The 24,164-nt window shown below is 42.6% G+C and overlaps 6 protein-coding genes across 10 annotated transcripts; 5 read left to right on the top strand and 1 right to left on the bottom strand.

The window, feature by feature from the left end:
- The first annotated feature begins 149 nt into the window (after positions 1-149).
- On the top strand, positions 150-10,111 carry LOC129587561 (uncharacterized). Of its 3 annotated transcripts, none has more exons than XM_055481360.1 (8): positions 441-544; positions 867-1,608; positions 2,240-3,042; positions 6,312-6,429; positions 7,534-7,619; positions 7,842-7,949; positions 9,116-9,175; positions 9,615-10,111. In XM_055481360.1, exons 3-8 carry the CDS (start codon positions 2,938-2,940, stop codon positions 9,699-9,701), a joined length of 564 nt encoding a protein of 187 aa, XP_055337335.1. In that variant the 5' UTR covers positions 441-544; positions 867-1,608; positions 2,240-2,937; the 3' UTR covers positions 9,702-10,111. The 3 variants fall into 3 exon arrangements, with proteins under 3 accessions (XP_055337337.1, XP_055337335.1, XP_055337336.1); XM_055481361.1 differs by having other exon boundaries at positions 457-544; positions 867-906; positions 1,049-3,042; XM_055481362.1 differs by lacking the exons at positions 441-544; positions 867-1,608 and adding an exon at positions 150-203.
- A 756-nt stretch (positions 10,112-10,867) lies between these two features.
- On the bottom strand, positions 10,868-12,148 carry LOC129587568 (uncharacterized). Its single transcript, XM_055481370.1, has one exon. It carries the CDS (start codon positions 11,995-11,997, stop codon positions 11,128-11,130), a length of 870 nt encoding a protein of 289 aa, XP_055337345.1. The 5' UTR covers positions 11,998-12,148; the 3' UTR covers positions 10,868-11,127.
- Positions 12,149-13,281: 1,133 nt separating this feature from the next.
- On the top strand, positions 13,282-15,240 carry LOC129587484 (uncharacterized). Of its 3 annotated transcripts, none has more exons than XM_055481254.1 (2): positions 13,282-13,299; positions 13,600-15,240. In XM_055481254.1, exons 1-2 carry the CDS (start codon positions 13,297-13,299, stop codon positions 15,025-15,027), a joined length of 1,431 nt encoding a protein of 476 aa, XP_055337229.1. In that variant the 5' UTR covers positions 13,282-13,296; the 3' UTR covers positions 15,028-15,240. The 3 variants fall into 3 exon arrangements, with proteins under 3 accessions (XP_055337229.1, XP_055337231.1, XP_055337232.1); XM_055481256.1 differs by lacking the exon at positions 13,282-13,299 and adding an exon at positions 13,376-13,509; XM_055481257.1 differs by lacking the exon at positions 13,282-13,299 and adding an exon at positions 13,468-13,537.
- A 1,834-nt stretch (positions 15,241-17,074) lies between these two features.
- Positions 17,075-19,093, top strand: LOC129587524 (uncharacterized). Its single transcript, XM_055481320.1, has 2 exons — positions 17,075-17,365; positions 17,471-19,093. Exon 2 carries the CDS (start codon positions 17,489-17,491, stop codon positions 18,899-18,901), a length of 1,413 nt encoding a protein of 470 aa, XP_055337295.1. The 5' UTR covers positions 17,075-17,365; positions 17,471-17,488; the 3' UTR covers positions 18,902-19,093.
- Positions 19,094-19,783: 690 nt separating this feature from the next.
- On the top strand, positions 19,784-21,540 carry LOC129587551 (uncharacterized). The gene has a single exon (XM_055481347.1). The coding sequence runs from the start codon at positions 19,901-19,903 to the stop codon at positions 21,320-21,322; it is 1,422 nt and encodes a 473-aa protein (XP_055337322.1). The 5' UTR covers positions 19,784-19,900; the 3' UTR covers positions 21,323-21,540.
- Positions 21,541-22,529: 989 nt separating this feature from the next.
- LOC129587409 (uncharacterized) lies at positions 22,530-23,948 on the top strand. The gene has a single exon (XM_055481147.1). It carries the CDS (start codon positions 22,530-22,532, stop codon positions 23,946-23,948), a length of 1,419 nt encoding a protein of 472 aa, XP_055337122.1.
- Positions 23,949-24,164: the final 216 nt, after the last annotated feature.

Genomic DNA, 24,164 nt, shown 5'->3' with positions numbered 1-24,164 from the left:
AAATCCAAAACTGGTTTTAATGCACTTCTTACTAGTACATTTGAGTCATCTATCAAGCCGTACAGGGAACCACTGTAACGAGCAAGGTTGGAAATTTATACTATGATAACGGCATTACATACGTTTAGTACTTGTTTACTAATAAAATAACGCGAAATTTGTAATAACGTACTAACTACGCATTATTAGTACCACTAAATTAAGTAAGTATAGTAATTGGTAGAAGTATTAGACATAGTCAATAAATTAATAATCAATAATTACGAGTACTACGATCCAGAACCTACATACTCGTAAGTAAGTCAGAGACGTTAAGTAATTAAGTAATTAACGATAATAAGTAAGTTATAAGTTTAACCCGAGATTGGACCGGGGCTTTGGTTGTCTTTTTAATGTTTAAATTTGAACTATCAAGTAGGGTGCCAGCGCTTGCAATTTTTGTTATTTGATCGAGTGGCTATTGGGATTGCCAATAAAGCAAATAAGTAAGTCGCAACAACGTCAACGTGGCTGATGGCGAGATAATTTATTTGCATTTCCTACGGTAAGTAAGTACTTAACTCTATAACTAAACGCGAGTTATTTGCGAGTTTTCGAGTTTTAGCGTAACTCTGTAACGTAATTCGCTACCCAAAAAACTTAACTCTAACTCGCCTACAATACAGATAGATTGTTTACTTACTTATAAAAGTTTTTCGCTCACGCCACGTTTATCGCACGTGGCTGCTGCGCTACGCAATTCGCTAATTAAATACATGTTTTTCAATCATTTCTATTACTGTTCAAATATAAAAATCCACCGGTTTACTAGTAGATAGTGCGAATAATTAATCGTAATATTGCAAAGGAAGGCGTTCGTATTGCAGATCGTTTGCGCCAGCCGGTTGCCGTTGCATACATACATGGGTTCGTTCTTACAATCTGTTAGCTGAAACTCTTTGCATCCTCCTTTTTAGCTGAAACTCTTTGCATCCTCCATTTTAGCATAGGTTTCAGGCGGGCCTGTATATACTCTGTACGTATATAAAAGCTTTTTCTTGTCGCACAGACTGCAAAGAGTGCCGCAGTCTTTATTACCTGCCAACCTGTAAGGAAATCAACTTATATCCCATGCATATGGCCATTTCTCATAAAGATCGGCACTACGTGCCAGGTGATTACGGGGTCATGGTACTGTCAGTGGAAAGTGGATGTCCAGGCAAGTAATCGTTACCCGCAATATCCGTTGCGGTTACAATTTCTTCCTAGGTACAGTTGGTCAATGGTTACCTGGAACCGCTGCAGTTAACCCTCACCCTCTTCGTCGCAAAGTCTGGTTACCATGCCATAGCATCATAACATCGTCCCCTGGATGATACTTACTTCGCCTCGCGGTGTCAGGTAACAGGTTGAAGAAAAATGGAAGCCACAGGTCCAGCTATGCTGGTTCCGGTAACGATCGCTCATGTGGGTTTTCCAAACATGCCACGCTTACCGCTTGTATAATGCCCTGATCGTGAGCTCGGCTCCCGCAAGGTGTTGAACGAGGGATATGAATCCAGAAGCCCTTTTGAAGGCCGGCAGTGGACACGTAGGAATGTTAATCCGCGTTCCCTATTCATCTTTCGTGTAACGTGATTCTTTTTGTTTTTTAGCTGCTTTTTGTCCCAGTTGATTGCAAATTGTTTTTTATTTAAAAATATATGTCGTTTTTCTTAATCAAAAGCGGTTGCTAATAATGAAAAGTTATTTATGAAAATAAAACTTGCAAATGTGGTGATTTTAATATTGCTTAGCGCGCGCCGCGCGGCCGGCTACAGTATACGCAGTTTGACCGCGGTACCAGAGGTGGTAAGCTGCCGCAATAATTTGTTAAAATCGATAAAAAAAACTTTTATTTGGAGTTTGTTTTCCGGTTAATCTGTAACCTATAACTTTCCATGCAAAGCAATTGGTAGAAAAAAGATAATAATTTTGCGGTTGACGGTGGTCCGTAGCTAAATTTCGAAATTTACTAATATCCATTTCACACAGTACTAATCTCTGTTGAAAATTATTGTTTTGGCGGATATGATCTATAATTTTATGTATAATGAATATGGGTCGCAAATTTACAATAGCAAAACGGCCACCCGCGAAATTTATAATAGCAAAATGGCCACCCGCGAAATTCGGGATCGCCAATGATTGCTGGGAATATGTTTCATGACATTCAACACAGCGTTATACGTACAGACTACAGAGTAACTTATTCTTCCAGAATTGAAAGATCGTATGAATTTGCGTACAGCGTTCACGCACGTACGATCCCTTCAACCACGCGAAAGGAGTCCACGGATGCGGAAACACGGGCGATCTGGCCAGTTAGCTGATTACGTCGGAGCCCGGCCGCGTAGTGTAGTATATCAGCCGCGGCTTACGCAAACCCTTCCGGCAGAAAATGGTTAAGAGCGTTGCACGGCACGTCGTCCGTTTCCCATTTGTCCCCTGTAGACGCGCACACTATACTGCACATGCGGTGCCCAGTTCCGATCCGTCTAACGATACACTCTTATAACGTTTGTCCCTGTTCCGCCATCTTCATTTACATTCATCTGCTACTTGAGATATCTACATATGTACAAGTATCAAGCAGTCCCCGAATATAAACTCTTCCTGACAGCTTAATTACACCCACCATACATCAGTTGGACATATAATACACCATCGGTGGACTTCCGCTGCTCGTTATATATAACATCTCGCTCGCTCGCTCACTCTCTCGTCTCTCCGATGTCCAAGGATGAAGAGCTAATCAGCCGGCTAAATGAGCAGATACAACATTGTGCCCTGCAGTCATCGCGGCATCGCATCGTCTACTAACCAGGACCTTTATCATGGAACATCAATCGACTTTGTAGCGTTAGTTGGAGCAGTGCGGAGAACGTTGCTGTTGTGTGTCCACAGCGAACAACGAGGATGAAGGTAGGAAGTTATTCGCCAATGAAGGAGCGTTCCTGCTGGAACAGCTGGTGCCGGTTCGATCCCCGTTTTGCTGCGCTGACGAGTGCCTTTATTATTCTGGTAAGACATACCTGCACAATCTGATTAACAACCTGACTGGAATATCATTTATTGATACGATAGCACTGCATGCGCAATGTGTTTATTTATTCACTGTACCAATACTGAGCGTAGAAAACTGTTTGTGAAAAACAATTTTTTTAGTGTTTTTCAAAATATTTTAAATTTTTTTAAACCTGCTACCACAGAAATAAGTAACGATGCGAATTTAATCACCACGCATTGTTAAGAACGAGAAAAATATCTCAAGCATTTCAGCCGGAACTCGTAGCTGTGTGCATATATAGTGATTGTTCGCACAAATTTATTTGCTTTTAATGAAATCACTGAAATGTAACAGCTTGTAAAAGAGAAGTCAACGAATGCGTACGCGCCTGTATTTACAATTCCGTTCAGTCGGCATTTACCCTGGCATAATTTGCAACAACGTACGCCTGTGAACTTGGGGAATTAGCAGAAAGTACCCTTGTGTCGGACAGTAGTCCCATGAGAGCGAATTGGAATAAACTGTCGACGACATCTGTATGGAAATGGGAATCACTGATGAAAAAATAATCTAGGCCGTTTTTGCCCATTGTTAATTCCATGCCATATAACTCCAACCATATATACGGCCGGATTACTCATAATTTGATTGCACTAATGTCTTATTAATATTATACGTTCTTGTACTCGAACCCTCAAGTGGAATAAGCAATGCTTCGCCTATTTACAGCCCGTCCCCATATCGATTCTAAATAACCCTTTCAAAGCTAAATCAATAATTTGTCACGAAATGCCATAATAATTCTATTATTGTGTCACAATATTCACCTCAGAGCAGTAATAGAAAAATATAAAAACGTCTTATTTTTCGAATGCCGCCCACATTATCAGAACTGCAAAGTTTCTTTCCTACTGACTTATAGCAAAAATTATGCAAAAACTGTGCTGTATAAATACCAAAGTTCGGTTTTACGTAAACAGATACATATCTACAAATGAATGACCTTTGTTTAATAAAGTGTAAACATTAAAAACTTCGCAAAATATTTCAAGGAAAAGACGAGAATTTTTAGTGTATGTATGTCTCCGGTTCCGAGAAATGTCATCAGGACTTGCTACTTTGCCGCATACGTATATCCCTGCTTTTGACACACTTGGCATACAAAGTTTTTATGATATGGAACATATCATATTCACTATCAAAGAGCTATGGGTTATGTTTCCCGTCACTTCCGGTCGCGGCTGGCCATTTGATCCGGCATAACGCTTAAGCAGCGACCAAAAGCGATCTACAACACTGATATCCGCGCGCTTCCTGCCGCTTCTCAGAACATATTTACATATGGAGTCCAAAAAGCCAACCTCGATCGTAAATATCATCAACATCCACTCTCCGAGAGCCGGCCGGCGCCGGGCGCGTGCTCCCGCCGTATCCTTTAAGGAGAAAATCAATAGAACAGCCACCTCCGCTGTATGTATACACTCCTGCATATCTCACTTTCCTAGATCAACATGAAACTTATATCAGGAGAGGTTGTTTGATCATAATTTGGAAGAAAATTCTCCTCCCTTTCTATATATGCTTTTATCCTGCACGCGCCCGTTCCATCCGGAAACCAGTGTTTTCAGCTGATTGACGACATATTGTATACGGCTATTTGGATACACTTTGTAGTTTGTCGGCAAAAATATATAGAGAGAACGCTCGCCGGTCGGGATGAGCTACTTAAATTACGTTTTTTCCCATTTGAGTATGGTTCATCGAAGTGGAACCGTGGCCTGGTTATAAAGTGGTCGCTTCCTTACGCGTTTTCCCGTATCCAAACGGTTTGGCCCGGGAAATTGATGGTCGAGGCTTTTCTCCGAGAATGAGGCTAACCGTTAACCGTTAACAACCGGAAACGTCGGTTTAAGAAAAAGGGAAACCATGTCATTAACATCCCGTGCTGTGGAATAAAAAAGAACGGCAGAGAGAGAAAGGGAGAACAGAGAGGGAGCGCGCCGGCCAAGAGAGCATGAGAGAGAGGCCCTACATTCGTGGATATATGTCCAGTACAGCGCATGTTCCCTTGGCCAAATGGCTCACTTAGTTTTCATCAAGCGATCTGTAATCAAGTTTACAATGAGAATATATTACGTATATATCACAAACAACAATTTTCGTATTGTTTGCCATACGTTGTTACCGGGCATTGACAGCGCTCTATCGAGTGTCGCTTCGTTAAAATTGGGTACAGACTTTACATTAATTTTTGGACTTGACCTTTTAACATTCAGTGGGAATTATGGATAATCCGGCATATTGTGATTTACATAACACTGTGGTTATCATATTACTACACAGAAAATTATATGCATCATTTAGCGCACAAATGTGTACAAATTGATAATTAAATGAACTTAATACGTAGTAGTCACGCTTTACAGTTAGAAGACCGAAGCAAAACGATTTGTACTTCTTCTCACAATCAGGATTGATTGTAAAACATGTAATTTGGCTGCCACAAACTATATTTGATTTTATACACCGTACATCTGTAGGTCGTTATATATATGTTTGTTTGGAAATACGGGACAGTTCATAATCGGACCAGAGTATAGCTTGGTTTTATGATAGTACAGAGTACAATAAATTTTAGCCAAATTAATTAATTTTTAAGAATGTATTACGTTACCTGTTCGCTCGATTTACGGCGTGCTCTAATGTAAAATATGTAAATATGTAAAATTTATGAGATTTAAGGATACTACACCCTCGTGCATAATTAAAGCAAGTCTTCAACATACTTAATGTTTTTACGCCGCTGTTATGAATTTATGATAAGATCGTAATGCATAGCGCTAGTACGGCGTTAGCGGAAGTAATGCATTAGCATCCCCAAACATATTGCGCGGCTCCTCCGATAAATGTTCCCTGATAGATGTTCGTCGTGCCAGTTTCCTTTTCCCTTCACTGCACAGTAAAACATTCTTCCGCGCCGGATTCCCTGGAGTTGACAATTAGTGGGATGAAACAGGGCAGTGGAAAGTAGCCCGATGCCCGGGCCATTTAAAACTCACCAACTGCCGCGATAATGATCAGAATTAATGTCGACATGTCGCACTGACGATATTAACCTTTATCGTCGTATAATTCATGGGCAACGATCGTTATATTAGCGATATATACGCTGTCACAATGGCCGGTCATAGAATTTTATATGGGCCACTAAAATCATGTTGTGATATATTGCAAATTTGAAATACACTGCACAGGACTTCATCATACGGTATGACTCTTGCAGGATATGTCCATATTGGCCATACTACTGTACGGATGGAAAGTTCTTGTGGACGTTTACTGGCAACCTGAAAAGGAGGCCGAGGGATACAACAGTGTACTCTCCCGGCGATATTATTACGGTAATTGTTTATTGTTCACTTGAAAACGGCTTGTGATTAATTTTAACATTTAAATAAACTGCAGCGCATATTACTGTAATATACAACCGTAGAAAAGATAAAACACGACAGACAACTAAATCAAACCCAAACCAGAGACAAAGATGCAAACATGACACATGTGCATGCATACCAACATGTGTATGCATACAGAATTAAATATACAGAATTATATACAGAATTGAATACTTTCAATAGTTTTTTGGAACAGTTACTTTTATATATTTCGGTTTGCGTTAGTACGTGCTAAGCGAAATTTATTCCGCCCGTAAGGATAGTTTACGATAGTTTTATGAATGCTGATGAGGTGCTTCCACTTTCCAGTCCAACAACCGGTTATTCAGTTTTTTCCTTTTTTCAAAATTCAGTCGTAAAATCTATCAAAAGTAACCGCTTATATGAATGGCAAGTGACCGTTTCATTAAGTAAGAGCGAACAATTTTTGTTGATATGCGCTTGCATTTTTAATCCTCTCATGAATCTTCATCGCCACGGCAGCTTATAATCCTGTCACGTTTATCCCTTGCTGGATTTATCAAAGGACAGTTTACATTTATCAAAATGATCATACACGCCCTGGACAACACTCTATACCGGCTCGTTTCGGCTAAAATTGATTGAAGACGCTGTCAGTTAGCGTCGATAGTCCAAGCAGAGGCTCACTTGTTACGATTATCTATTTTCTCCTGTATCTACTTGTTTCACTGGAGGAATTTTCCTTTTCGTTGCATGTCAAATGCTGCGATCATCCTCCTAGCCCATTCATCACATTATTCACTGACGTTATTTTGCCAAAAGAAACAGCAATCGAGTTTTTGTACTGTTCATGCGGAAAATTGTGCTCATTCTTAGAGTATGTTTGGCAGGCGAAACACTGCATCCAATTACAAAGAAAACGTGCCACAACTGAAGGGAATTCTAAAACAAAATAAGAACACAGATGCACTTCTGGTTACTGTTGCTTGAACTTTTTTAAATTTGTCCAAGACATACAGACATACAAGACATACAGACATTACTAAGCGAATAATTCAGAGAAAACATTTTTCTGTTTTTGATTTTCAGGATTGCAAACTTCTCAGTTTGTACTGCTGTCCACACATTTCGTGATATTATTTTTGACAACGATCCTCATTGTAGGTGTAATAAAGGTAAGGATGACCTTTGCGGTGGTCTCACCGTATTGTCAGTTTTATCAAAATTGTCATCAGTAATGCGAGTAGCATACGGTATACGTACATGTAGATCTGTCTGTGGTCCGGAAATGAAAGCCGGGAACTGGGAGCAGTATAAGTTAATCCAGTTGTGAGCGACTATTTTCCCTAATTTTTCAGCTGCACTGGTAAGACTTACAAATGTGATGCTGTTTGCAGGAAAAACTGCATTTCATATTTTCATGGTTGGTGGGATTTGTGGCGTTGATTTGTTTGGAAACGGTATGCATGATCTACTCCGTGGTCCTGATTGCCCATATGCACAATGTAAGCAGCATGCCACATTTAACTATCGGAAAGGCATGAATATTGTACTGCAACCATTGCTACATTTTCTTCCTTTCCCTATAAAACAACCAGAGACAACGCTAACTTCAATGGGATTCAATATTTATCTGTAAAAAGCTTTGCACATCATTTTTTGTAGCACTGCGATTTTAAGAACGATATTTTGTTTTCTGTTTATATAACTATTACGAACATAATATACGTAGTAAACATATTGTTTTAGTGCATTAAGGCACGATTCAAGTATTACGTAACGGCTCAGGGGGTGGGGGGTGGGTCCGGCTGGCGCTACCCGCCCATAAGTAATACATGGATAAAGGTCACAAAAGGGTGAGGGGGTGGTCGAAAAGTTGAAAATTTCCGTTACGTAATACTTGAATCGCGCCTTAAATGAAGCATCTCAGTATGAATAGGAATTTTTATCTCAGTAAAAAATGATGTGTAATCAAACTTGAATATGGAACAAGACTTTTATAGCAGCTGCAGTAGTAAAGATTAATATATGTAATATTTACATGCAGCGTTAAAATATCGTATGTAACATCAACAGCGTTAGCCGAATAACAAAATCCAAATGGATAGGGCTTCAAAAGCCTCTTAGTTACGTATACCAGGGATGCGAGCCGGGTCTGCCGGGCAAATCGTTCCTGTTTTCAACTCTCAAACTCGGCGTGGAACTATAATCAGTCTTATGCGTTTGTACAACTGCCCTTGTAATACACTTCCCAGCCGATAGAGCAGGATACTTACAAATCCACACTTAAAATACACCGACGCAACACAATCATTCCCGCGCAATACCGGGACGTCGAGATCGGCAGTGTTGTGTATATACACATGGTATTTATTATCGATCATCACTTATCGGGGCAACTTGAGATGAGATTGTTATGGCAGTTGTGGGCTAAAGATACACTACAGAGCATATGTACACACAGCTTGAGATCATTTCTCTGTGCCGCTTCACGTCATCGGCAATATATATATTTCTATACGGGACCTCTTTATAACTGTCATATAATATGTTCCCGAGGAAAAAAACCCACAGGAACGACGGTTATAGCTGCCCCTGACAGAGTGGATTATGGAGTGCTATCCACCGACGGTTATTATGCATTCAATTGATGTATGGGTTGTTGTTGCAGGGATTCGATGCCCTGGTCAAAGCGGAACTGGGATTTTTCTCCAGCCGTTTTCTCGTTAATGTAAGTATATATGAGTAATCTGACTATTATCTCTACTAATGTACGAGGTGAAAAAAAGTTGCCAACTACCAAACTGGAAAATTTTAAGTGTTAAACCCGTATTAAATACTTGTTGTTATCATATTCCCTCCAATTTTGGGTAATAAATTCTCCCTACCAGTTAGTTCCGTATATTAAGCGTAAAACATGACAAATTTCAGCTCCGGAAAATATTGACGCAAAAGGTCATTACTTCCGTGCAATCAGTGTGCATAAGCAGTCGATATGCATACACATATCCTTTATAAATCTTTCACTACATAGAAACATGAACGGTAAAAATCAAACTAAAGAATTTTGTGTGGAGTATAATAACAACCAAATTCAGTGCACAAAAGATTGTCCGAATACTGTAAAAGGCTCACAGGTGATGGTGAAATTAAAAATTGGCTATTTTTAGGGTTTAGCAATATACAGTATCGTGGGATTCTACAAAGAGTTAACCGCCGGTCGCACCTGGAAACCGCACATCAATGACCTTTTGTAAATTAACGAATGTCCATATACGAATAATATATCCGGATACCAGCCGACAATCGACAAAATGCAGTTGCCTTACAAAACAGACAGAGGCGTTGCCTTATGCTGTGTATAAGCAGATTTTAACTAAATTTGTTGTTGTGTATGTTATTTGTACAGTCCAATAGATCAACAATATATTAATTTCTAATTAATTCTGTTTGCCTGTGCGTGAAATGGTGCGTACCTTATTAGCTCCACACGCGAACGGGTAACGACATTCAACACATATCGGAGAAATGTTGTCTATCCGAGAAACTATGGGCTTGCAATTGCAGACAGACAGCAGACGTTATAATTTTGATATCAAGGCTTTAATTTCCGGTCTGGTTTATGATCTGAAAAGATTCACATAATATTCGCAGATGTGAGCAGAATAAACGGGAACCACACTGTTATTAATTCAAAATCAATATGCAGCCAGTCACGCGCAATAAACCACACAATAAAAAATTATTGGCGTAATTAATGGTGACGTTACTGTAGTAATTTGCATATCACGAGATACAATTGTTTATGGATGAATAGAGAGACAAAGTTAAGCTTTTGCAAGAGTACAGCTACAAAGTACTTTATTCAGCCTGCGTACTGTCGACACAGTCACTAAAATAGAAAAAAAGTTATAACTTTTGTTATAGCTTTTGTTATAAAATCGCAGTTATAGGTTGATAAAAAGAATAATGTTTTTCCTTTTCCGGTGATTTTTGCACGTGCATGAATAAAGAAGTTATGTACGCTGAATTTTTAGTCTTTAGCTTTAAGCAGCCTGCGACGTCGTCGGCAGCAGTCCGCGCCGGAAAACAGCCGTCACAGATAATTAAATTATTCTGGATACATTGTGCATTAAATTTCTTTGATTTGACAATACAAATAAAAAGCATCAAAACGCTCGCCGACATCGCGTGACCGGGTAACTGGTATCTCGCTGCACGACAAAAGATCTCTTTTAAAAAAACTCGTTACTGCTGAACTCTCATCGTCAGCGCGAAGAGATTTCTGCTAAAACTGTTTATCCGGAATAATCCACAAATTGTAATATCAGCCATATCACTAATATGTAATAGAAGTATGGACAACAGTTATACTGTAATATGGAAAACCTTTAATACAATAGCTAAAACATATATTATTCGTTTATTTTATGACTGTAAGTCTGTAACTCATGTAAGTTACTGTAAATGCAGCGAGCACTTGTAAACTGTAAATAATGTTAATACACACAACAATACTCGTAGAGATTCTGACTAGCAGATATACAATATAGCAGCCAACGTGCACCACAATGCCAAAGCGTAATACGGCGAAAGCAACCACTACAAAAAATTTAAAAAAATGAACTGGAATTGTAATTATGAACTGGCAATATGAACGACCAAAAAGATAAAAAAAACAGATTACGACGTCCTGCAGTCCGGAACATCCAGTTCCGGCCGCTCATCCCGTTTCCCCTCCGTTCCCCCGACAAACGCTTTAGTATTAACTTTCGCCATCAGTTCCTCCGGAAATTCCCCCAACTCCTGCAACCGCGCCATCATCTCCACAATGCGCGCATAACACGGCTCCTCGGCTTTTTCATACTCGGCAATCAAGGCGCCCACTTGCGCCAACTGCGCTTCACACCCTTCCAGCTCCTTCGGCGCCAGTGTCCCGCGTTTCTCCGCAATCCACGGCGCATACTCCTCATGACACTTTTGCAACGAACTGAGCATCACAGATTTCGACAGCATCGACTGCACCACATCGGGAATCCCCTCTGTCGCACCCGCACCGCTCTCCTCACCAATGGCTAATTTATCCAGATTCTCCATGATATCCGTCAGATCGTCATCCACCAGTTCGTCCGACTGCAGTCCCGTGTGGGTGCTGATGGTCTGCAGGGTTTCCTTGAAGAGCGACGCAAATTGGGTGAAATTGTACATGGCGGTCTGCTCGTCGGGATTGTGGACGCTGTTGGCGAACTCGGTGAGGGTGCGGAGTTGTTGAGCTAGCGCGGGATCTTCCTGGTCGATGGAGGTGAGGATCTCGTTGATCTCCTGGGAGGTTTCACGGAAAAACTTCTCATCGTCATCGGCTAGTGGGGGTGGATGCGCAGTAGGGGGGTGGGGAGATTTTGCAGATGGCGTGGGATGGGAGGCACCAGGAGCGGACGGATTGTTGAGAGATTTTTCACTGGGAAGGAGATCGGGTTTGTCGAAGTCAGCCAAGGTCTGCTGCAGCAGATCGTCCAGATCAAGAGGTGGTGCAGTCTGATCTGCACTTGCCATACTTTCAAACAATGGGAAAATTTATGGTGCGCTGATGGTGTTTTTGGGCAAAATTTAGCTTTCAAGGAAGAAACTACAGTAAGTCAGTAACATACTAACTACTCGGTAGTTATTAGCGAATAAAATTGTCATATTAAAATTTTTAATCCGTTATCGCTATCGATATTAATCCAAACGTGCGATATGGGTGAGAACAACCCTGGAGTAGTTAAACGGTCGTTGTAGATGCTGCCCGGTGGTGGCATGTCTGCTTTAACAATTTACTCATAAGCACTCATACAATTTACTCATAAGTGGCTGGCTGTGTATTCATCAGTGCCGTCCACTGTCCAGTGTCTTGAAAGCGTCTCCTTTCCAGTAATGCAAATTTCACAATTTTCAAAATCGTCAACCGATAATTATTTTACTGTACTAATTATTGCGGCTTCATGTAAACAAGCGACAGTTTACTCACACATTTCTTCCAACCAGCGTACAATACGCCATAATGGTCTGGATTTGTATTAATAAATCAACCCGGCCGTACGTAATAAAATTATGGCGGTACGCCGGTAACCAAACTAATCATTATCATACAAAAGTCAATGGTGTTCTTTTAAGAAATATTATCGTCACTTGTCAGCATAATATGTACACTTAATAACGGATATCTGGTGTATATATAGTGTGGCGTATCTACGGTGTAGAGCTAGTAAGATATCTATATTTGAATCTGAACATTTTTACACTAAATAGTCCGATTCCATGCAGTTGTTTTATGACTGCAGCAGCTGCAAGCCGGTAAAGTTTACAACCTGTTCTGCATAGTTGTTAGAATTATGTTGAATGTGAATTAATATACTATATTTGTTTTTTTCAGACTGCAGTCTGAAAAAAACTAAAATTCGGAATTCGGAATTCGGAATTCGGAAACTGAATTCGGAATTCGGAAACTGCAATTCGGAGCAGCTGCTCCGAATTGCAGTTTCCCATCGTCCTCCTATAATATAAAGAGAACAAAAAACTAAAATGCAGTTTGGCTTAGCCGCTTTTGTAGTAGCGATTCAAAACCTGTTCTAGTATTTGCGCGGTACAAAGTACGAGTACACCGTGCATCGCATTGCATCATGATGTGGATTTTGCATGTTGGGTATCTATATTATAGCTCTACATATCTTTGGATCCAGTTACGTGGAATTCTCTGATATCTGTAATTCGGTAAAAGTATCAGACAATCATGACTTCGCTAATTTAATCATTCCAAGAAACACGGAAAGATAACCGTCATGCGGCATGCCACAATCTGCACGCAATTAATTAATGGTAAGCGCTAAACCAGTGTCAAATACGTACGATATATTTGGAGATCTAGAGTGCATATTGCAGTTGCACTAGGGTAGGTATCTTATCATTACACAGGCGCTTTATCTCACAGTTTGTAACAGTTTCTCTGATTATTGGTGAGAACGTTTAAGTGTTCTTTCGACGGTATATTTATTCTTCCACGTTTTGCCGGTTTGATTCCTCCAGACGGTAAAAAATTTATTACGCTGAAGAATTCGTAAGAACGTCAGCGAATTACATTACCGAGCAAGCTTCCACTGTTTTCTTGTTCCTTACTAGTGTTACCAATTCACCATGGCACAAAAGGAGCAAAAACATTTTCTCCTCGTCTCTGTCCCGGGTTACGGACACACCATCCCCATGGTAGGATTGGCGAGGAAGCTGGCATCTCGCCAACACAAAGTCACCTTCGTCATCTGCAAAGCTGCCGTGGAGCACATTCGCAAGAAACAAGAGATTACACCGGAAGATGAGAAATCCATCCACGTTGTCGGACTGGAAGACGGCATCGCGGAGAATGAATCGGAGGATATCGTCTGCTACACATCCTTTTTAGGGTTTAAAGACCACGGCGTCCCGGCAATGCAGAAACTCATCAAAGGCCTCCCTGTCGCTGGACAGCCCCCCACGGATGCTGAAGAACGCTATGGTATCGAAGTGCCGGTTAATGCATTGATAGCGGATATTTTCATTGCAGCCAGTTTAGTCGGATGTGTGGAGCGCAAACTGCCCTACTATTTTCTAAACTGTTCGGCCATCGGACCGTTCCGCAGTATGCTGTACGTCACCGAGCGCACACCGGTAACCGAGAAGAACGACTTGGAAAGTTTCGAGACTATCCGCCCTGAGTCGGAAGGCCCGCAACCGGCCATTGGTCAAATGATGAAGGGGATGTGTTTAGCCATGAACCAATTCTTGTCTACCGGCAACGGAATCCTCATCAATTCTTTCCGGGAAATTGAACAGCGTTTTATCGACGAGATCAAGCAGGATTCCCGTATGAGCAACATGGACTATTACTGCGTTGGACCGTTTATGCCGGAAGAGAAGGACGATAAAAATCCCAGTCACGCCGAACTCGGGCAAAAGGTCACACGTTGGCTGGACCGTCAAGCTGATAATTCCGTGGTGTATGTGTCGTTTGGCTCTGTGGTCGTTCCCAACGAGAGCCGTATCGTGGAGATTGCTAAGGCTCTGCAGGCGCTGAAAAAACCATTCATCTTCTCGATCCGCCAGCATCAGCAATCCATTCTGCCGGGTGATGTACGCGTCGGCATCGATACACACTTGGATAATCCGGAAGCACCAGGACTGTTTCTGCACTGGGCGCCTCAGAAACTGATTCTGGCCCACCGAGCCACAGCGGTTTTTGTCAGCCATTGCGGATGGAATAGTACTATTGAGAGTTTGTTCAACGGCAAGCCGATTGTGGGTTGGCCGATTTTTGGGGATCAACTGGAGAATTCCTTGTGGATTGAAGAGATGGGTTTGGGAGAGTCATTGCTTCGCCGCGAGCACGCCGATAATGATGAAGAGAAAAAGAACATCACCAGCGATAAAATTGCCGCAGCTGTTCGACGCGTTGGATATGAGAGTGATGTGGCACGGAAGTCGGCGCTGAAATGGAAGGACAAGATTCGAGAGGCCGTCGCACCGGGTGGAAGTTCTAACCGTGAACTGCAAGACTTTATTGATGCCGTGGTGTAATAAGTCTGTGTCAACTCGGGCTAAATTATCGAAGCGATATGACATTGTGGGTTGTGGCTTATATTGGCTATTTTGCTGACAATTAATAAGTGCATTTGTAACGTTTCCTCCTTTAATTCTATGTTTTGCGTAGCTTCTCTGTTGCTTTATTCTCGATGTTATCGAGCTGTCACTACATACTGTAGTTGATACAAAAGTACGTTGCGTGAAATGCATTAGGTTCGATTAATTTAAAAAAAATTTTCAAACTACTTTAGTTTATATAGGAGTACTAATATTAATAGTCATCGCATGTCATTGCCGTATACGTTTGCTCAGTGGGCTTTAACGTTTATGCAATTTGTACGGTTCTACAAACTTTACGGTACCGATAGTAAAATGTCTATTATACATAATTCAAGAAGCAACACAGAATATACACAGAACAGCACACCTTAAACAGAGAACATATTATGAAGCTCTCCATGTCGGCTTCTTCGAGCTCCTTCACCGGAGTCCGCTCGGCAATACTGAGCATCGTGCGAAAAGGTCTAGTTAGATTTCTTTAATTAGTTCGTATGAAAGTATGTCTCAGAAGCTTTGCGATAGTTGTATATCCGACGGAGTTAAGTAGCTGAACAGTTTCAACAGTCAAGCCCAGATTGTCTTTGAAGTCATCCAAACCGCAAACCTCGTATACAGTCTGTGAGCGTGAGCTGGCCTGGCCCTAAATTGCTCAGCTATTAATAGCTATTGGACCTTTCCGCACGATGCCCTTCAAATTCCGTGACCTTTGGCCCTAAACTGCTCACCTATATTGGACCTTTCCGCACGATGCTCAATATTACCAAGCGGACACCGGTGAAGCAGTCCGAAGAAGTCGACATGCAGAGCTTTGATGTTGTACGACCGGAATCGGAAGGCCCGCAACCGGCGATCAGTCACATCATGAAAGGTCTCTGTTTGTCCATCAACCAATTTCTCGCCACTGCTAACGGAATGCTGGTTAATTCTTTCCGAGGGATTGAGCAGAAGTTTATTGATGAGGTTAAGCGGGATCCGCGAATGAAGAATTTGGATTTATACTGCGTTGGGCCGTTTGTACCGGAAGAGAAAGCCGACACAAACCCCAGCCACGCGGAACTGGGTCAGAAGGTCACACGCTGGTTGGATCGTCAAGCCGATAAATCGGTAGTGTATGTGTCGTTTGGTTCTGTGGTCGTCCCTAACGAAAATCGCATCATCGAGGTGGCCAAGGCGCTGCAAACGCTGAAAAAGCCGTTCATTTTCTCCATCCGGCAGAATTAACAATCTATTCTGCCGGGTGATGTGCGCGTCGGTATTGACACCCATCTCGATGACCCCGCAGCACCGGGATTATTTTTGCACTGGGCGCCACAAAAGCTGATTTTGGCACACCAGTATCCAGTATCCAGTATCCAGTATCTGGTTTGTCTAAGAAACCAGTATCCAGACAAAGGCCTTTAACAAAAACTATACTTTATTTAATTGTAATTTTATTATATTTCACCAGTATTGCAAAATTTCACAATTTTCGCAATCGATAACTATTTTATTACGGCTTCTGGCTTCATGTATTAAGCAATCAACAGTTTATTCGTACACCTTTTCGGACCTGGTTGCGTCAGAAATTATAATGTATGGCTCTAACTCGTGTCAAATGAATCCGTAATTTTGGCGGTAGCCAAATAACAATTACATATATAAACATTACTGTAATATCATTCTTTTTATTGTGTCCATCTGTACACTATAATGCAAGGTAATAATATTAACTGTCATGGTACGTTATATTTTAATCTGAGCGAAATGTTTCTACATTTCTACGCTAATTCCGACAACTCACGATCAGTCTGATAAGTGCCATGCTGTCTATGCCGTTTTGTGACCCGACAACTGAACTATTGCTACGAGCAGTAAAACCTGTTCTGTAGAATAGTTGACAGCAATGCGTTGAATGCATTTTTTTCAAACTGCTGGGTATTGCAAATTAATCCCATCGTCCTCGTATATATGTAAAGCAAACAAGAAACCAAAATGTTACCTGGTTTGGCCGCTTTTGTGAAACGAATTCAAATCTTGTTCCAGTATTCGCGCGGTACAAAGTATGAGTACACGCTCGCCGTGGCTCGCGTATTTGCAGTGGATTGTATTACATTTTGATGTGGATTTTGCGTGTTGGATACCTAGAGTACTCTATGTAGTTTTACATATCTTTGGACACACCATCAGTTACGAACTGGATGCCGTGTTTTATCATTACACAGGCGCCTTTATCGTGGGATTTGTAGCGACTTCTCTGGTTGATTGCTGATCACGTTTACGTTTTCTTTCGATGGTACATTTATTTATCCAGGCTTTGCCGGTTTGATTCCTGCTGACGATTATAAATTTATTAAACTTAAGAATTCTCAACGAAGCCAGAGCAATAACTTGTTTTTAGTAGTATCACCAATTTACAATGGCCCAAAAGGAGATAAAACATTTTCTCCTTGTCTCTGTCCCGGGTTACGGACACACCATCCCCATGGTAGGATTGGCGAGGAAGCTGGCATCTCGCCAACACAAAGTCACCTTCGTCATCTGCAAAGCTGCCGTGGAGCACATTCGCAAGAAACAAGAGATTACACCGGAAGATGAGAAATCCATCCACGTTGTCGGACTGGAAGACGGCATCGCGGAAAATGAATCAGAGGATATCGTCTGCTACATGTCTTTTGTAGGATTCAAAGACCACGGCGTCCGGGCAATGCAAAAACTGATTAAAGGTCTTCCTGTCGCTGGACAGCCGCCCGCAGATGGTGTAGAACGCTACGGTATTACCGTGCCAGTTAATGCGTTGGTAGCGGATATTTTTATTGCTGCCAGTGTAGTCGGGTGTCTGGAACGTAAACTGCCCTACTATTTTCTAAACTGCTCATCCATTGGACCGTTCCGCACTATTCTGTATATCACCGAGCGCACACCGGTAATCGAAAAGAACGACTTGGAAAGTTTTGATTTTATCCGTCCCGAGTCGGAAGGCCCACAACCAGCCATCGGTCAAATTATGAAGGGGATGTGTTTAGGCATTAACCCGTTCTTGTCCACCGGTAACGGGATGCTTACCAATTCGTTCCGGGAAATTGAACAGCATTTTATCGACGAAATCAAACAGGATTTGCGTATGAGCAACATGGACTATTACTGCGTTGGACCGTTTATGCCGGAAGAGAACCACGATAAAAATCCCAGCCACGCCGAACTCGGACAAAAGGTCACACGTTGGTTGGACCGTCAAGCTGACAACTCCGTGGTGTATGTGTCGTTTGGCTCTGTGGTCGTTCCCAACGAGAGCCGTATCGTGGAGATTGCTAAGGCTCTGCAGGCGCTGAAAAAACCATTCATCTTCTCGATCCGCCAGCATCAGCAATCCATTCTGCCGGGTGATGTACGCGTCGGCATCGATACACACTTGGATAATCCGGAAGCACCAGGACTGTTTTTGCATTGGGCCCCGCAAAAGCTAATTTTGGCCCATCGAGCGACAGCGGTTTTCGTCAGCCACTGCGGATGGAACGGCGTTATTGAGAGCATGTTCTACGGCAAGCCTATTGTCGGTTGGCCGATTTTCGGGGATCAACTGGAGAATGCATTGTGGATTGAAGAGATAGGTTTGGGAGAGTCATTGCTTCGCCGCGAGCACGCTGATAATGATGAAGAGAAAAAGAACATCACCAGCGATAAAATTGCCGCAGCTGTCCGGCGCGTTGGATATGAGAGTGATGTGGCACGGAAGTCGGCGCAGAAATGGAAGGACAAGATTCGAGAGGCCGTCGCACCGGGTGGAAGTTCTAACCGTGAACTGCAAGACTTTATTGATGCCGTGGTGTAATAAGTCTGTGTCAACTCTTGCTAAACTTATTTTCGGCGATGTTAGTTTTGTGTTGTGGCTTATAGTGGCTAGTTATGCCGACAAGTGCATTTACAATACTAATTCCTTCTTTCTATGTTTGCATCGCGTTGCTGTTACTTAATTCTCGATGTTAACGATCTGTCAGTACATAATTAATATAACCGTACGTTGCGCGAAGTTCATGAAGTACGATTAGTTAAAAAAAGTTGTGAAACTACTTTACAGAGGATTGCTAATTAACATTCATCGCCCATCATCAATGTCGTATACGTAAGACTGAACTTCAACTTTTATGAATTGTGTAACTATACTTTCTTCTACAAACTTTACGGTACCGCTGGCGAAATGTCCGCTACTGTAAACGATTCTGGAACAACAGAATACAGAACAGAAACACCTTATACAGAATACGTATTACACGTACGAGTATAATACTTTCCTGTGTACAAAACTATTAAAATAATTGCCCGGCTACAGTACTCGTATTGTGCTTGTACACATAGCAGATTAGTAGAAACCCTTTCCAATTAATTAATTTGATACCCACTCTGCAGAACCAGGGCCTACTTCAAACAATTCTAATCGAGAAATGCACTAGACAGATTATTGGCTCATGATTCGATCTACTGTAACTGCGAGTATAATGAATGCGAGAAAGATATGGCAGCGGTTTTAACGCCGACCAGTTAGTAATCCATATCTATTTCAGCATGCGATCATATTATTTCGATTAATTAGCATTTCCAAACAATTACAGTGCTTATCTTATCAGTGCACGTGTCGGCGATGCCGAACTCTGACTTTAATTCTCCTTTATATTTGTATATCAGCAGTAACGTTGCTCCAGATCTTGCCAGTGTGATTTCTCAAGAGTTAGCAGTCAGACCGCTAGCAGCACCGGTACTATTTTCCGAACTTCAAATAAGCGCTAGGTATCATTTTCTGAATTTCATATAAGCACTAGAGTGCATATATACCATGGCCCAAAACACCACAAAACATTTTCTGTTGATTTCCATCCCGGGATTCGGGCACACCATCCCGATGGTGGGATTGGCCCGAAAACTGACAGCGCGTAATCACAAAGTCACCTTTGTCATCTGCAAAGCTGCTGTGGAACATATTCGAAAAAAGAGTGAAATCACACCGGAAGATGAAAAATCAATCGATCTTATCGGACTTGAAGATGGCATCCCCGACTTTGAATCGGACGACACTCTCACAATGACGTCCATTATGAAGTTTAAGGATCACGGCTTGCCGGCGCTGCAAAAACTTGTCCAAGGAATACCAGTTGCAGGGCAACCCCCCGCGGATGCCAAAGACCAATATGGCATCACTGTGCCGGTTAACGCGTTGGTGGCCGATATTTTTGTGGCAGGAGCGATAGTCGGGTGTGTTGAGCGGAAGCTTCCATATTATTTTCTAAATTGCTCAGCAATTGGACCTTTCCGCACGATGCTCAATATTACCGAACGGACACCGGTGAAGGAGTCCGAAGAAGTCGACATGGAGAGCTTTGATGTGGTTCCACCGGAATCGGAAGGCCCGCAGCCGGCGATCAGTCACATCATGAAAGGTCTCTGTTTGTCCATCAACCAGTTTCTGGCTACTGCTAACGGAATGCTGGTTAATTCTTTCCGAGAGATTGAGCAAAAGTTTATTGATGAGGTTAAGCGGGATCCGCGAATGAAAAATTTGGACTTCTACTGCGTTGGGCCGTTTGTACCGGAAGAGAAAGCCGACACAAACCCCAGCCACGCGGAACTGGGTCAAAAGGTCACACGCTGGCTGGATCGTCAAGCCGATAAATCGGTAGTGTATGTGTCGTTTGGTTCTGTGGTCGTCCCTAACGAAAATCGCATCATCGAGGTGGCCAAGGCGCTGCAAGCGCTGAAAAAGCCGTTCATTTTCTCCATCCGGCAGAATCAACAATCCATTCTGCCGGGTGATGTGCGTGTCGGTATTGACACCCATCTCGATGATCCCGAAGCACCGGGATTATTTTTGCATTGGGCGCCACAAAAGCTGATTTTGGCCCACCGAGCCACAGCGGTGTTTGTCAGCCATTGCGGATGGAACAGCACTATTGAGAGTTTGTTCAGCGGAAAGCCGGTAGTTGGTTGGCCGATTTTTGGAGATCAATTAGAAAATGCCTTGTGGATTGAACAGCTGGGGTTAGGAGAATCGCTGATTCGCCCAGAGCACGCTGCTAATGATGAAGAGAAAAAGAACATTACCAGTGACAAGATTGCGGCAACTGTTCTTCGTGTCGGGTACGACAACGACGCGACGCACAAGGCGGCGCTGAAGTGGAAGGAAAAAATCAGAGCGGCTGTCGGACCGGGTGGCAGTTCTAACCGCGAGTTGCAGGACTTTGTGGATGCCATTGCGCAGTAATTTCTGAATCCATTCTTCTTTGTACTCGTAAAGGTCATGCATTTGTTGTTAGCTGCAGCGCTAGCCTGCCGGCACGTGTAATTCCTGTTCGCTCTGTACGCTTCTTAAACCCACAGTTCTTCTCTGAATTAATTTTTCAGTTGTACGGTGCACCATAAATGTACGATGTTTGCTTCAAAAAGAGAGACTTTGTTCGAATAAAAGAATTTCGAGATAAATTGTTTGACTGACTTGGTATAAAAACAGTAGTACCAGTCTAGTAGTCCACACGAGAGTTATTTAGTTCGTAATACTTTTACAGTACTGAGCGATGGTTAACAAAATTACGAATTATCTGAGTGAATTTAAAAAAGCCAGCGTCGACGGAGGAACTATACACTGGCTGACATGTGTATGATGCCGCTTACGGGCACTTATGTACAAACGCTAAGCCGATTACAAAAGCAAAACCTATGATTTTTGCAAACATCGCAAATTTACGGCACGACATGGGACACTGTCAGCAGACTAAGCACAGCGTCCCCGGCAGCAAACCGGTACTTGCTGTCTTACCCGCATAATGGTCGTATTCATTTTGGCGCTCAAAGTCTCTGTCTGTAGCGTAAAAACCAGTCACGATTTGTATAGGAGTACCTACACGACAATAGATTTATATTAAAAGTTAGAATATGTATAATGTACATACCTGGACAAGCAAACACAAAAAAGCAAATGGAGAAGTTACAGCATTACATCACACTTCGTGTGCACTGTACACTGTACAGTACCTGCAGATAAATTGTGTACACAGTAGAATTGAGCCAAGTCCAGACGATTGCAATTATGCTCGACGTACATACAAAGCTAACTTTGCACAAACTGGCTCGCTGTCAGATCGGCAAATTCAGCAAATTCTGTACAGCCGACCCTGAGCCGAGGAGATAATTATAGCCGCTGTTCGAGCACCAGCAAGTAGCCTAAATATCAGCAGTTTTTATTTCGGCGAAATAAAATACCGAGACAATTACCATACTTGTATTGTCTATCTTATCAGTAAGACAGTAACTGACTAGTGTACGCACGGCTGCGGATCGACTTTTGAGTCTTGCCGTGCTATTGTTAACACTGCTTTGCTGCCGTAGCCATAATTAAAATTAGTTCTCGCCCGTCTGCTTCTTTTGAGGCTAATTGCCGAAACAGCACTATTACTTCTCTATTTTCCACAACCATGGCTCAGACCGACAGAAAGCATTTTCTCCTGATTTCTGTCCCGGGATTCGGGCACACGATCCCCATGGTAGCTTTGGCCCGGCAACTTAATGCTCGTAATCACAAAGTTACTTTCGTCATATGCAAAGCCGCTGTGGCGCATATGCGGAAAAAAAGCGAGATCACACCGGAGGATGAAAAATCCATCCATCTCATCGGACTGGACGATGGCATTCCCGAATGTGAATCGGACGATAATCTGACAATGGTGTCTCTGATGAAGTTTAAAGATCATGGTTTGCCAGCGATGCAAAAACTCGTCAAAGGGATCCCAGTCGCAGGGCAACCCCCCACGGATGGCGGAGAAAGTTACGGTATAACCGTGCCGGTTAACGTGGTGGTTGTGGATATCTTCGCTGCTGCAGCCATGCTCGGATGTGTCGAACGAAAACTCCCATATTACTTTTTGAATTGTTCACCTATTGGGCCATTCCGGACCATGCTTAACATCACCGAGCGTACACCGGTGAGGGAGACTAAGGAGGTTGTTATGGAGAGCTTCGACGTTGTACGGCCGGAATCGGAAGGCCCACAACCGGCCATCAGTCATATTATGAAAGGTCTGTGTTTGTCAATCAATCAGTTTCTTTCTACGGGCAATGGAATGCTGATCAACTCTTTCCGAGAGATTGAGCAGCAGTTTATTGACGAGATCAAGCCGGATCCACGAATGAGAAAGTTGGACTTCTACTGCGTTGGGCCGTTAATGCCGGAAGAAAAAGTCGACACCAATTCCAGCCACACGGAGCTAGGGGAAAAGGTCACACGTTGGTTGGACCGTCAAGCGGACAAATCGGTGGTATACGTGTCGTTTGGCTCTGTGGTCGTCCTCAACGAAAACCGTATTCTGGAGTTAAGCAGGGCGCTGCAGGCACTGAAGAAGCCGTTCATTTTCTCCATCCGCGAAAACCATCAGTCTCTTCTACCGGCTGACCTACGCATTGGCATCGACACTCAGCTGGAGAATCCTGATGCTTCGGGGCTGTTTTTGCACTGGGCACCACAAAAACTGATCTTGGGACACCGAGCCACAGCGGTTTTCATTAGTCATTGCGGATGGAACAGTACTATTGAGAGCTTGTTCAGCGGGAAGCCGGTAGTTGGTTGGCCAATTTTTGGAGATCAATTAGAGAATGCGTTGTGGATTGAAGAACTGGGCTTAGGCGAATCATTGGTACGCCGCGAGCACGCTGATAACGATGTAGAGAAAAAGAACATCACCAGCGAAAAAATTGCCGCAGCCGTTCGGCGCGTAGGATACGACAATGATGTGACACATAAAATGGCGCTGAAGTGGAAGGAAAAAATCAGGGCTGCTGTGGCTCCGGGAGGCAGTTCTAACCGGGAATTACAGGAATTCATCGATGCGGTGGTATAACTAATTTGACAATACGATCCATACTTATGGTAAATGTGCTGTGTTGTAGCTCACTCTCTATTTTACATATTATTACGGCAGTTTATTTTTGTAATCTGCGAGGTATGCTATACCGTAGTTTGCATTTTGCAACTATCAAATGAGCCTCCAAAACGCATAATTACTGTCAAAATAAACGAATCCGTTGCGCAAGCTGTACGGTAGATATGCCGGGAT

Source organism: Paramacrobiotus metropolitanus, unplaced genomic scaffold (genome assembly GCF_019649055.1).
Source record: "Paramacrobiotus metropolitanus isolate TYO unplaced genomic scaffold, Prichtersi_v1.0 Parri_scaffold0000025, whole genome shotgun sequence".
In the NCBI taxonomy this organism is placed as follows: domain Eukaryota; kingdom Metazoa; phylum Tardigrada; class Eutardigrada; order Parachela; family Macrobiotidae; genus Paramacrobiotus; species Paramacrobiotus metropolitanus.
This window is presented reverse-complemented; position numbering and strand designations above follow the sequence as displayed.